This window comes from Dendrobium catenatum, unplaced genomic scaffold, assembly GCF_001605985.2.
Source record: "Dendrobium catenatum unplaced genomic scaffold, ASM160598v2 fragScaff_scaffold_1557, whole genome shotgun sequence".
Classification (NCBI taxonomy): domain Eukaryota; kingdom Viridiplantae; phylum Streptophyta; class Magnoliopsida; order Asparagales; family Orchidaceae; genus Dendrobium; species Dendrobium catenatum.
This window is the reverse complement of record NW_021320019.1, coordinates 6179240-6193345: the sequence shown is the minus strand read 5'-3', so window position 1 is coordinate 6193345 and position 14106 is coordinate 6179240. Positions and strand designations below refer to the sequence as shown.

At 35.4% G+C, this 14106-nt stretch overlaps 1 protein-coding gene across 2 annotated transcripts in view; it reads right to left on the bottom strand.

Moving 5' to 3' along the window:
- LOC110102749 (ribosome-recycling factor) overlaps positions 1-14106 on the bottom strand; it is a 39410-nt gene that overhangs the window by 8028 nt on the left and 17276 nt on the right. For both annotated transcript variants that reach the window (XM_020831208.2, XM_020831209.2), the window contains exons 4-6: positions 8163-8254; positions 8015-8036; positions 7860-7928 (exon numbers count right to left, since the gene is read on the bottom strand). In XM_020831208.2, coding sequence (XP_020686867.1) covers positions 7860-7928; positions 8015-8036; positions 8163-8254 — 183 coding nt within the window. The remainder of the gene's footprint in view (positions 1-7859; positions 7929-8014; positions 8037-8162; positions 8255-14106) is intronic.

The window sequence follows — 14106 nt, the reverse complement described above, 5'->3', positions numbered from 1 at the left end:
AGCAGATGAAGTTTCATCTATTCAATAGAAGGAATGATATGATTAGCTTCTTCAATGGTTTGTCTTTGAACATCTATATAATCTTCAATAAATATGATGGGGACTTCAGATCATGGAAGGTTTATCAGAGGCGTGGCCTCCGATCTACGGCCATGATTGAGTCATTGTATTTTTTATTTATTCTATGTATTTTCTTATTTATGTTGTCGCATTTTATTTGCTTTCCCGTTGTACCCTTTTACTAAGAGATGTCATATGTAAGCCCAAGGGGAATTATTGTCATTTGTCTTTGAGTCCTTGTATGAGGCTTTATATAGCCCTCGTTCTTTTTTGAGGTTAATGAAGATTTATCAAAGAAATTTCTGCACTTGAGTTTTCTTGTGAAAGTTGGAGAATCATGGAAAGAGAACCCTAGGAGAGAGAAGACTTGTGCATTACCCACCAACCTAGATAAGTCGGGTTCGTGGTTCGACTTATTATCTTTTTCTCTTTCTTTCCCAACTCTATTGCCGACGCTAACCTCCTCTGCCCGGATCCCTCAAGCCACCGACCATACAAAGCTCCACCTCCATTAACCCCTCTTCATCCCCCACGGCCAAGCCCCACCCGCCGCCCCTCTACCTACTTCCCTCCCTCTTCCCGCTCAAAGCATCATGCCCAAATTTAGAATTGGTTAAATTTTGGACAAAATTTTGAATTCAAAACAACTAATTTGAAATTCAAAATATTTCCTAATTTATCAAATCTATTTTAGGAAAGTTCTTAAATCAAATCCATTTGAATTTCAAATTCAAATTGGATTTATTTAAACACTTACCTAATTCCTAAAACCTTAATTAAGCAACCCAAATCCCCTCCCCAATCTCCTCCTTGGTCATTAAGCTGTCGGCCCCCTCTCTAATAAATCCCAAGGATTTATTTCGTAAAACCCCCCAATCTCTTTTGGAAAGAATTCAAAACCCACCACCCCACCTAACCGAAATTCCTCTCATGCATCCAATTCTTTATATCTTTCCAAAACCTCCTATTTTAATTTGGAATTGAGCCCATCTCATTTCTCTGCTGGCCGAAACTTCCCAAGGCTGGTATATTAATTTCCTACTACAATTCTCTCCCAAAATTCTGCCAAACGTTGAGTCTTCTTCCCTCTAAAGCTGCAGCCAGAAAGTTCCAGCAATTCTTCTTGAATTCCAGCAGCTTGACGCCTCAATACTGCTGTTTTAAGAGGACCAACCTGCTGCCACCCAATTTCCACTAGTCCGAATCGTCATACTACAGTTGGAGGAGACTTCCCTTGCTGATTAACAACTCGCCAATCAAAAAACAGCAAAGTACTAAATGGATGGCTGACCACGACACTGTTTACGGGATTGCCTACGAATAACACGAATTCGTGCATATTCTCCATTCAACCTTCTTCGACGTCAATCCAAGAATCGACCATACGATGGAGGATTACATAGAACCGTATCTTGGACGCCTTAGTCGAAGCTATTGAAGAACAACTTGAGATCGTCGAGTGGAGGATCGCACCCGGTCCTTGACGAAGGTTTCCTAATCACCACTTTTCTTGTATTTTCTAAGCCTAATCTTTTCTTCGTGATATTGATTGTAATCTCAAAGGTCGCATCTGCCTACTTCTGCCAAGCCTAGTAAACATAGGGATTTAAGTGTACTTCTTTGTTTCTAATTCTTGTTGTTAGACTAGGGATTTACATTGAATGCTACTACGTAGGCATGATGTTATATTCCTACCATATTTTGATGATGCAAATCTCTTGAAGTGCAACTTAGCCTAAACGCTAGTGACCCCTTTTTACGTTTTGATTCGTCGTTTTATTTGCTAGTAGATTTATTTGTTGTTTCTCTAATCAAAAGATCGTGTAAAATCTGACAAAATCATTACATCTATTGTAGTTCTACATCAAAATATCATAACTTCTAATTCAAGCTCATCTAGTAAAAGATTAGCAATTTCTAACATTCTCATATCATCAAGAGACTTAAATCCATCTAGGAAATGAGAGAACCTCGCACGCAGCCGTGGAAGTAAATATGACATGTCTTTTTTTAGGAATTTTTTTTGTTTTTCAACGGACACGAATATGCGTGTCCTTTTAAAATTAAATAGTATTTTAACTGGATACGACTTTGTCGTATCTTACACGTATTGGTGTCGCATCGGAGGCGTATCCGTGTATCGGTGTATCAGATACAGCACGCCTTCATAAATAGGTGTATTGATGCAACTTAGTGTAGAACTCTCCATAGCACTTTTCTTAGAACTTTATCATATGTTTTCTCTAAGTAAATAAAAATCATATGTAGATCCTTCTTATTCTCTCTATACTTCTCCATCAAACCTCTTAATAAATGTATAGATTCCATGGTAAACCTACCTGGTATGAATCCAAATTGATTTTGAGAAACATTAGTGTCACGCCACAACCTATGCTCCATAACTCTCTCACATAGTTTTAAGGTATGACACATTAAATTAATTCCTCTATAATTCGCACAATCTTGTGTATCACCTTTATTCTTAAACATAGGAAATTAAGAATCAACACACTCATTCTCCACTAATCTGGCATCTTTTTAGTCTTCAAAATAATAATAAAAATTTTAGTTAGCCAAGAAATTCCTTCGTCTCCTAAGCATTACCACACCTCTATTGGAATATCATCAGCCTTTTCCATACTTCATTTTCTTTAAAGCATCTTTAACTTTAGTTTTACTAATACGCCCATAAAAACAAAAATCTTTATTTTCATTTAGGGTATTAAGGTCACTAAAGTCAATCGCATTCTCATAATCTTTATTGAAAAGTTTAACAAAATATCTCATCCACCTTTGTTGAAAATTCTCTTCTAATAAAAGCACTTTTTGAGCTTCATCCTTAATGCACTTCACTTGAACTAAATCCTTACTACTCATATCTTTTTGTTTAGCTAACTTATATATATATATCTTTCTCCCTCCTTAGTATCTAATCTATTATATAAATCATTAAAACCTAAAATATTTGCATTGCAAATTGCTTTCTTAGACTCCTTATGGATCTCTTTATACTTTCCCAATTATTAGAATTTTTACCGCTAAACTAATTTTATAACAATTCTTCTTATTTTTTATTTTTTTTTGCACATTTTTTATTCCACCACTAACAATTTTTAATATTAGTAGATTCTCTTTGATACTCCAAGTACATCTTTTGCAACATTCTTAATATCACTAACTACTATTTGCCACATAACATTAGCATCCTCATGCACAGACAAAATCTTAAGATCTAAAATCTTACCAAAGGTCCACCTTTAAATCCTATACAAAGAATCCCAGCCCTTAATCTTTTTTGGTGCATGAAGAACCAATGCTGCCTATAATTTTGGTCTTTAAAACATACAAAATTCTAAGTATCCTCCGTTGAGAGAAAGGTGGCAAGCTCTAGAAAACGCCTTTTAGTAACCCTCATAAAAATCCCAAATTAATTGATATTAGAGCATAGATCCTTGCTTATATGTTATACATGGTTTAAAATTGCTCAATAAAAGGGGCGACCTTTAAGCCTCAAAGCCCACGCAAAGAGTTCAGGATTTGAGGCGTACGCCTCAAGTTTACTGAGGCTCGCCTCCCCTCACGGTTTAGAGGCGTCCGCCTCTAAAAACTTTTAAAAAAAAAGGCTAACCTAATATATATTTCTTCGGTTCGGACCCCCCAGCCCCCGCGCGGTCTTCCGTCATTTCCCAAAAATAGGTTTTCTCCCTTCTTCTTCAAGTGACCTTTTTCCCTCTTCGTTCGGCGTCGGCTTCCTTCCACTGTGAGTTTCTCTTCGCCTATTTCTTGGAGTTATCTTCTACCGCAAGTTGGGTTTGAGTCTCCTTCGACCAACCACTGAAAGCTCTTCTTCTTCGTTGTTCCATCTATCACCTTATTTTGAAATACAAGATCGGTCTGTTCTTCCATAAGGACCTTCATATTCTACTGAGTAAGATTCCACAATCGGTCTGTCTGCTCGGTACCGCTTGGTATCGCTCTATATCGCTAGGTACATGCTCGATACCGCTAAGTACATGCTCGATACCGCTAGGTACATGCTTGGTACCGCTAGGTACATGCTCGGTACCACTCATACAACAATGTTTGGTACCACTAGGTACATGCTCGGTACCACTCGGTACCGCTCGGTACCGAGCAAGTACATGCTCGGTACTGCTCAGTACATGCTCAATATCATTCAGTATCTTTCCATAGAAACAACTAACGAACTTTAAAATCAAGCAGAAGTTCAAAATTACTCTTACAATAAAAATTTGTTCCGGGCGCTGCCCCTGTGAACCCCCACAGGGGCGCTACCCCTGGAAACCCCCGCAGGGGCGCTACCCCTTGACCCCGTGACCTGACCGGGCAGGTCGAACCCCACAAAGGGGCAACGCCCCCTTGGACCACCGGCAGACCGGTATATTGTTGTATTCATCACCTTTAGTAATAGTTGTTAATGTTAGTCTGCTTCTTCATGAGTGCATGCTTTGTATAAATTTTCTTAATATAGAATAAGTGAAGCATTATATTTAGGGATTCGATATATTGCAATAATATATTCTTCTCATAAAGAATGATCAGAAGTAAGGATAAAGCTGCATCAGATCATAGAAAAGATCTAGCATGAAAACATAACACTCGGGTGGATGTAGGGGGAAGTGATAAAACATATATCTATCTAAATTGTGATTATTGTGATAAAGTTGTGAAGGGTGGTGTGACTAGGATGAAGGATCACCTTTCAGAATCTCATAAGAATGTTGCTCCATGCTCTAAAGTTCATGATACTGTAAGAGAGGAGATAAAGTCATACATGAATAAGTCTACCACATCAAAACATCTTGCATGGAAGCAATTTGAGGACAGAGTTGATGTTGGCTCTTACTACGAGAGTGAGCACAGCATTAGGGATTCATCTTCTTTGATGAAGCTCATTTCATCTAGGTGTTCTAGAGGGCCTATGGATTATTATATGGTGGACACGTCAGAGAATATGCCTCCTACTACACAGAAGATGGCCCCAAAAAATGCAAGGGAGGCACAGAGACGAGTGTATAAGGACATAGGCAAGTTTTTTAACGAAAATGCAATTCCATTTAATGTTGCAATATCACATGTCTATTATAACATGATTCATTCAGTTGGAGCATTTAGGAGAGGGTTCAAACCTCCAACTATGTATGATTTGAGAATATAGATTCTGAAGGAGTTAGAAAGCACCAATAAAAGCATCGAAGAAATTAAGAGGACTTGGTCCTAAGCAGGAGTAACAATTATGTCATATGGATAGTCTAATATCAAACATAGAAGTCTGATCAACATTCTCATTAATAATCCTTAGGGTATTGTATTTTTAAAGTCAGTTGAAGCATATGACCAGGTCAAAAATGCTGAGATTATATTTGGATTATTATATAGCATTGTTGAGGTTGGAGAACATTTGGTTGTACAAATTGTGACAGATAATGCAAGTTCTTACAAGGCTGCAGGTAACAAACTTATAGAGAAGAGGAAACATCTGTATTGGGCTCTATGTGTTGCACATTGTATAGATCTGATTCTTGAGAAGCTTGGGGAGATACCTCAACATAAGAATACAATTACTAAAGAAAAAAAAATAACCAAGTTTATTACAACAACTCTTGGGTTCTAGCTCTTATGAGAAAATTTTCAAATAAAGAATTTCTAAGACCAGCAGCAACAAGATTTGTCACCGCTTACTTGACCTTAGAGAGTATGTTGGAAGCTAAACAACCTTTAGAGGCTATATACACAGTGGTTGAGTTGTGCTTGGGCGAAGAAGGCTGAGAGAAAAAAGATTAAAAATATTGTTTTAAATAATAGATTTTGGCAAAGTATCTTATATGCCATTACAACCATTAGACCTTTGATTCATGTTTTAAGGATTGTGGATGCTGAGAAGAAGCAATAAGTTTCATCTACAATGCATTGGATGAAGTCAAACAAATGATTGCCTCCAACTTAGGAGTCAAAGAGGGTAGCTTTAGGAAAATTTGAAATATTATTGATGATAGGTGGGAGCTACAACTTCACCGGTTAATGGTTGTAATGAACACGTCTACAACTTTAGTTTTACTAATACGCCCATAAAAACAAAAATCTTTATTTTCATTTAGGGTATTAAGGTCACTAAAGTCAACTGCATTCTCATAATCTTTATTGAAAAGTTTAACAAAATATCTCATCCACCTTTGTTAAAAATTCTCTTCTAATAAAAGCACTTTTTGAGCTTCATCCTTAATGCACTTCACTTGAACTAAATCCTTACTACTCATATCTTTTTGTTTAGCTAACTTATATATATATATATATCTTTCTCCCTCCTTAGTATCTAATCTATTATATAAATCATTAAAACCTAAAATATTTGCATTGCAAATTGCTTTCTTAGACTCCTTATGGATCTCTTTATACTTTCCCAATTATTAGAATTTTTACCGCTAAACTAATTTTATAACAATTCTTCTTATTTTTTATTTTTTTTTGCACATTTTTTATTCCACCACTAACAATTTTTAATATTAGTAGATTCTCTTTGATACTCCAAGTACATCTTTTGCAACATTCTTAATATCACTAGCTACTATTTGCCACATAACATTAACTTCCTCATGCACAAATAAAATCTTACTCTCAAAAATATTTTTGTTAATTTTTTTAAATGCCCCCATCTAATCCTAGAACAATGATTTGCTTTATTTTTTATTTTCTATCCCTTCATCTTGAAGTCCAAAATTAATAAGCAATGTTGGGTGCATAAACATTCACTCGTAATAATTTTAAAATCATTGCAATCTATACGATTTATTTTTCTTAAAAGAAAATAATCAATCTAAGATATAAATAATATGCCTTACATTTTAATTGAAGATGGCATAATATAAAATAAAGACGGGCTTTCTTCTAGCATCCCTTAGAACAACTGATTCCTCTCTTACTCTTAATCATCAGGCTCCTCTTCCTAAGGCATTCATCTTTCTTCACAATCTCTTTCTATTTAGTATTTACCCCCCTTAATTCTTTCTCTAAAATGCATATTTTGCTCTCAAAAAATAAATATTAAAGCAACATAATGATCTATGCAACCCTGCTTGTCAACATCCACCGCCCCCCACATGCAACACCACCCATTATTGATCATCGACAATGAAAATTGATTTTATCAACCCGATCACCAGTTATCATTAGTGATAACTCCAAAGAATCCCTTTAAACAAATAGACCCTAAAGGAGCCTTCTTCCTCAGTGAAATAGATGAAAGGTTTAAAGTTATGAAGTTCTTCATTGCGTAAAGTACGTATACCTTGTTATGTTTTTGCAAATTTAAACTAGATGTGGACCATAAAAGGGTCATACTGACACATTTGACAAAATAACTCATTATAGGTGAAGGCAAGTTTGCTTAAGCAGCGATCCACTTCGGAAATTGAAAACAAGAAGCGGCTTTGGAAATGTATCCTCGTCATCAAAGCTTGGAAGAACAGCTATTTCTCTTTGTATACGCCATCAAAGAAATAATCTTTAGGCATTTTCACTCCACCAGGAACGCGTAATTTTGGTTTTAGAGAGCTGTAGTTACAGCAGGGTCAATTCATTTTGCTTTATGAGTGGAGCATTATTAAGTGTACCAGTAAAAATTATTTATCGAGTCTTCAAGTTAGTTGGCTTTTATCAATAAGAGCAAACCAAACAGCTTAGCACTAATATTGCAGAATCATATTAGTAAATAGTGCAACTTCAAAAGTTATAGCAGCACTCGCAGTGAAAAATGCTGAAGGAAAAGCTGCCAGCCATACCTTCTGCCGTGCCCTTCTAATACTTTGCCTACCATCTTCAGCACATTTGGAAACCACTTTGCACAATGCCTACAATGAAACAAGAGTTTCATAATTACTAGTTCAGAATAGTGAAAGCAAAACATGTTATGGTGTATGCATCAGTAAGAACTCACTTGCATGTTCTCCTTGGTCAGTCTGTAACAGTTTTAGGAGAAAAGTATCAACAATCTCACTCGTCACAGGAAGGCCCAGTTAGTTATTACAACTCAATTATCGGCAAGATAAAAGTAACTCATAAAAGGAAATGAACAAGATACATACGGTGGGATTGGTGTGATGATTCGTTGGTCGCCAAGGATTGGGTTTATACCCAAAGGAGATGAAACTAATGCATTTTCTATGTCTTTTAAAGTCTGCAATAAAGAGGTATGAAGGTAGTCAGTCATACCTAACGCCATCCACATGCTAAGCAAAAAAATTATCTATCCATTGTGCAATCCATCTCGGCAAAAATTCTAGAGAAATTCATATAAAGCTTGTGTACCTCCTCTGCTAATAAGATGAATTTGTGAAATTAACAATTCGAAAACTAACCAAATTGCAGCTTCAAGTCAAATTCTCCAGCTCAAGGATTTAAGCATCACAGATCAAAAAACTTTTTTTTTTTTGAATTTCAAAAGGAACCGAAAAGCTTGCAACATAGGCTAGCACACAGCCCTGACAGTTGGAGTGGAATCCTAACGATATAATGAGAAGTATGATTTGAATTTTGTTATTAGCCATATCTGAATTAGAGCTCCAATCATGAAGGATGTGCTAACATACAAAAATACAAATTGGTACTTTCTCATTGCATGATATTTTTATGGCAGTTTTCCATATGGACAACTCAACTTTAGCAACAGAACTTACGTCATCTTTTTTCTTTAAGAAAATTAAGTGACTAGCCCATATCATAACCAATAAGTAGGATACAAATAAATCCGATATTTATCACTAATACATGAAATAGTAAAGAAATAATAAAAAACTGAAGCTGAAGAAAACTAGTTAATAGTCCTGAAATAAAACAGCTAAATAAAAGGTAATATAACCAAGTCCAAGACTCAGGAAGGATTAAATGATTCAAGAATAATCAAGAATAACCCAGAACAGTTTGCCAAACCCGATTGCCAGAGCAAAGCAATGCCATCCAGAGGTGCAGCAAAAGCCAAATTATTTTAATAAATGTAAGAGGAAGTAGCAGCTAATAAGAAAACTAAATTCACACATTTGCTAATGACAAGGCAGTGGCCTTGAAGTTCAGCAAAGAATTGCAAAGGAATAATCTTTCATCATAGTCCCAAGAAAGGTGACAACAAAAGAATCCAATATATACCATATAAAACTGAATAAAAATATCTTGGCTAGCCAATAAAAATTTTGATGTCGTTGCAGCTTTCAAGCCTTTTAGTTTTAGAAGGATAGACCTCGAGGTCTCATAATAAAGAGAAGAAAATGTATGAAAGGAATTATTAAGTTCAATTATTCCGTTCTTTCCATATATAATAAACGAGTGAGGAAATCTGAAATCTATGAGCATTTGCAACTTCAGCATTATTACCAACATTATCATCCATGAAATCCAGAGCCCGGAGAATCATAGGAGGCAGCAGGAAAGAAGAGAATATAAGAATAACTTCCCCTAAAAGATTAAGAGAGAAATCAAATTGAAAAACAAGTGCCTGTTGATCACAGGGCAGCTATCACAAAGAAGGACAGCTTATTTACCAAAAATTTTCTTATAGCAAGAGCATCAGCAATTTTAAGACCACCAACAAAAGAAAGCCAAGAGTAAGTTGAAAACCTTAGAGAGTGCCTCTTATGTCAAATTTGTTTGTGCCAATCCACAAGATCCACATTATCAAAGCAAAGAAACCAAAAAATGCTTAAATTTCAGTTTCGATATAGCTTTCCAGCAAATGCAAGCCTAATGGGAATGTTTTGAATAAATGTAGCAGGAAGATTCCAATTCTCGTTATATAAAATATCTGTAAAAATAAGTTTTTTAAAAGGATCATTAATGTGTCTAGAAAGAAGATCAAGTGTCTTTTCAATAGTACTCCCTTGACACCAAGGTATCCCAAAAGTTGGGAAGCAGCTCTCAGCAAATGACTTCAAAATTAAATTCCATTGTCAAATTAGCAGCAAGTAGACATAAATGTTTCCAAGTTTTTTAGGCTTTGGTATTATAAGCTCCAGCGAGTATAATGCTCCAGAGAGTATAATGCTTATCTTTCCACAAACAAGAGAGAGACTGTTTGTAGAAACAACCCTCCAAATAAGAGATATATTATAAGCATGACACGTATTTTTAATTGCAGGGATGCCTAAATCCTCATATTTCAAAGAAAAATGAGTCTTACTCCAAGATACCATATGTATTTTATTGGCATCTACATCCTCATGATTAAAAAGAAACAGAGCAAAAACCTTATTAATGTTCTTTTAGCAAAATTTAGGTAAAATATATTCCCTAATCCAATAGGCAATATTGTTAATAATAGAAAATTTGATAAATTGAAGCCTTCCAACCAAAGAAAGTGATTGGACATCCATCCATCAAGTTTTAGGGATATTTGGTTCAGCAGAGGAATGAAATCAGATTTCAGCAATCTTCTAGGAGCAATAGGCACCCGCAAATAAGAGAAAACATCGCTATCATTAATAATATCTAGAGTACCTCTATGCTAATTCTTGATGGAGTTAGAATAGAGAAAATGATGTTACTTTTATTAGGGTTAATAGAGAGACCAGTATAAGATTTAAATGTGAATAGAATATTCTTAAGAGAAAGAAGATTAGTGGAGGAAGATTTACCAAAAATTAACACATCAACAACATATAATAAGTGAGAAAATGATTATTCTTAGTTTTTATGCCCTCGTATGAAAGATTCCTGATGTGATCTTCATAAAGTTGGAAAGTTGGAAAAGATTATCCATAGGAATATAGAAGATATAAGGAGAGAGGGGACACCCCTATCTCAAACCAACTTTAGAAGGAAAAAAGCCTTCTAGACAGCCATTAATCCACAAAGAAAAGTGAACATTCATAATGCAAGCCCGAATCCAACTGATAAACATAGAGGGAAATCCAATATTATGCATTCTTTGAAGAATATATTCTCTTGAATTAGTATCAAAAGCTTTATGCACATCCAAGTTTGCACAAAATAAGTGATTTTTCCCCCTCAAGTCAAAATCCGCCAAAATCTCTTTAGCAAGAATGATATAATCAGTGGAAACTCTATTTTTAATAAATCCATATCAACTACAATGTATAATATGAGGCATAACATATTTCAATACGGAAGCTAAAAGCATTGCAATTATTTTGTAAAAAATATTACAAAGAGATATAAGCATGTAATTTGAGATATTTCCCACATGAGAAGACTTTGGAATAAGTGATATGGCCACTACTTTTACTTTTTAGGAAGGTAGCCTTTATGAAAGAAGTGTTTAATAACTCGGCAAACATTTAGACCAATAACATACCAAGAAGATGAGTAAAAACCAAATGTGAACCCATCAAGCCCAGGAGCAGTATTCTTTGGGGAAGAAAATACTACAGATTTAATATCATAATCAGAAATGGGGCAAGAAAGGTGTGACAAAAGAAAATTGGGGACTTTGTCACAGTGAAGAGACATAGAAGGAGCAGTTGCACGAGGGGTTACAGGGTTAAAAATCTCATAAAAATGTTTGACGGCCACGGTAGCAATCCCAGAGAGAGTCTGATGAGCCCCATCCTCAGTGTAAAGGTCTCTAATTGAGTTATGATTCCTTCTACCTTTGATTTTCCGATATAAAATTTCAAATCATCTTCACCCCTTTGCAACTGCTTAGTCTTCCCCCTTTGAATAATCCAAAATGACCAAGCAGAGTAAGAGGAGGAGAAGGTTTCTCCAATAATATTGACCTCCAAGATATTACTTTATTTCCATTAATGTTAGCTAATGATTACTAACTTTACATCTATTAAAATTGCGCAACATACACTTAATCTTGAATTTACCAATCTAAAATCTCTCATCTTATAAACCTTCCATTTATTATTTAAACTTTTACTTGCTTCAGAAGAGACCTCGTAATGCAAAAAAAATTGGTCTTTATTCACAGGAAATGTAAACCATTGGCATTGATTTTATCTAAAATTGAATATATGAAGTGTAGTTTTAGTAATAATAGATCTAGTGGAGGGATTGTGGCTTTGGGCGATCAAATCATTAATAAGAGTAACCGTTTTAGATATATTGGGTCTATTGTTCAAAGTGATGGTGAAATAGATAGGGATATTATTAGTAGAAATCAAGTTGGATGGTTGAAGTAAACGAATGCATCGAACTTGTCATGTGATAGAAAAGTCCCTCTCAAACTTAAGGGAAAATTCTATAAGATGGTGATGAGACCTGCAATGCTTCATAGTGAAAAATGTTGGCCATTAAAAGATAATCATAATATTAAGTTAGGTGTTGCAGAGATGAGGATGCTCAGGTGGATGAGTGGATTTACTCTTAGAGGCAGGATTCAAAATGACCACATACGTGAAAAGGTTGGAGTAACTTCAGTGGATGATAAGATTAGAGAGAGTCGCCTTAGATGATTTGGTCACATAAAACGGTGGCCTTCTGAAGACCGGGTTAGGAAAGTAGATGTATTAGATTTAATTTATGTTAAAAAAGGTACAGGTAGACCTAAAAAGATTTGGTAAGAAAATATTAGAAATGACCTTTTTTATTAGATTTAAATGAGAATTTGACTCTTAACATGACACAATCGAGAAAAAGGATTCATATGGCCAACCCCACATAATGGGATAATGGCTTGATGATGTTGTTGTTGTTGTTTTATATCTAAGTTTCAATTTTCCAGGTTTATCTTCTAGTAGAAGTACGCCTTTGATGATAATTCTATTGAGAAAGGTATGTTTTCTCCATTATTTTAAGTTTCCGAACTGATTTTGCCTCGAGATTCGTGCCCGATCAAGATAATTTTGTGATGACGTATCAAAAATAAATATTTATTAAACTACTAATAATACAACTAATTATTAAATTAAATATTTATATAATGTTCTATGCCAAAGCCTGCCTATTTCAAGAACTTCTCTGCTCTTCATTCTTATAGACGTGGACTCTTAGGTCCGAGCTGAAAGAAAAGATTTTACTACTACCTACAGCAAGCTGAGGCCTCCAGGCACTCAAAGCCTGAGCGAGCATCCAAGCCCAAGGCTCGAAAGAAAATCATATTTCTAGCGAGATCGATCGATTCTTCATTTCCTATCGAGCGAGTAGTGATGGGTTACATTTCAAAATCTAAAATAAATAATTTCAAATAAGCCCACTCACTCTTAACAAAAAGAAAAAAAACACAAGTCATATGTTGAATTACTTGCCCTATGCTTGAGGAACTCGGGCTGTAGAAAATTAGATCTCTCGAATGCATATGAACAAATTTGAATGTTTTGGAAGAACAAGATTTTTATCAAAGTGGCCCTCAAGCAAGATTCACAAAATAAATCGTCAACATCAAAAGAACAATATTTTTCACTAAGACATCCTCAATATACAAAGGAACAGGGTCTCTCGACAAACTCACCCTTCAATTACAATGATAAACACGATCACCCGAGTTGCGCGAGACTGCTAGGGTTGAGTTGACAGAAAAGATTGGACACTTCGTGAGGCGAGCCAAGGCCCCCAAGAACTCAAGACCTATGCAAGCGCTAGAGCCCCTGGAGCGAAGGAAAGTCATCTTTCTAGCATGATCCATCCTTATTGCCTGACGAGACACTAAGAAAACGGAGTTTCATCAAACTTGCTCTCAATACACAAGATTAATCACAGAGCATAAGGGAATAGAGTTTCATCAAGCTCGCTCTCAATTCACAAAGTAGATTATACAACTTCAAGTACAACCAAGTAAGCATCTGAATACATGCGCTACTCAAACAAGCATTTCAACAAAATGAAACAAAGATACCTTAAATAACTTCTATTTCATGTCTCAAAGGTATTACAAACCACTTTCATTTCATATCTTTTCTTACAAACATTAACATGTATTCGTACAAAAGACTCAATTTGTTTTTCAATGCAATACATGGTGACCGAAAAAGTAGTTCTAACAAGTATAGTCGAAATGGGAAAGAAATATCCACCTCCCATTTCACCACACTTGACGAGAACTCTTTCAAATACCATATCTCCACTGAAAAACGA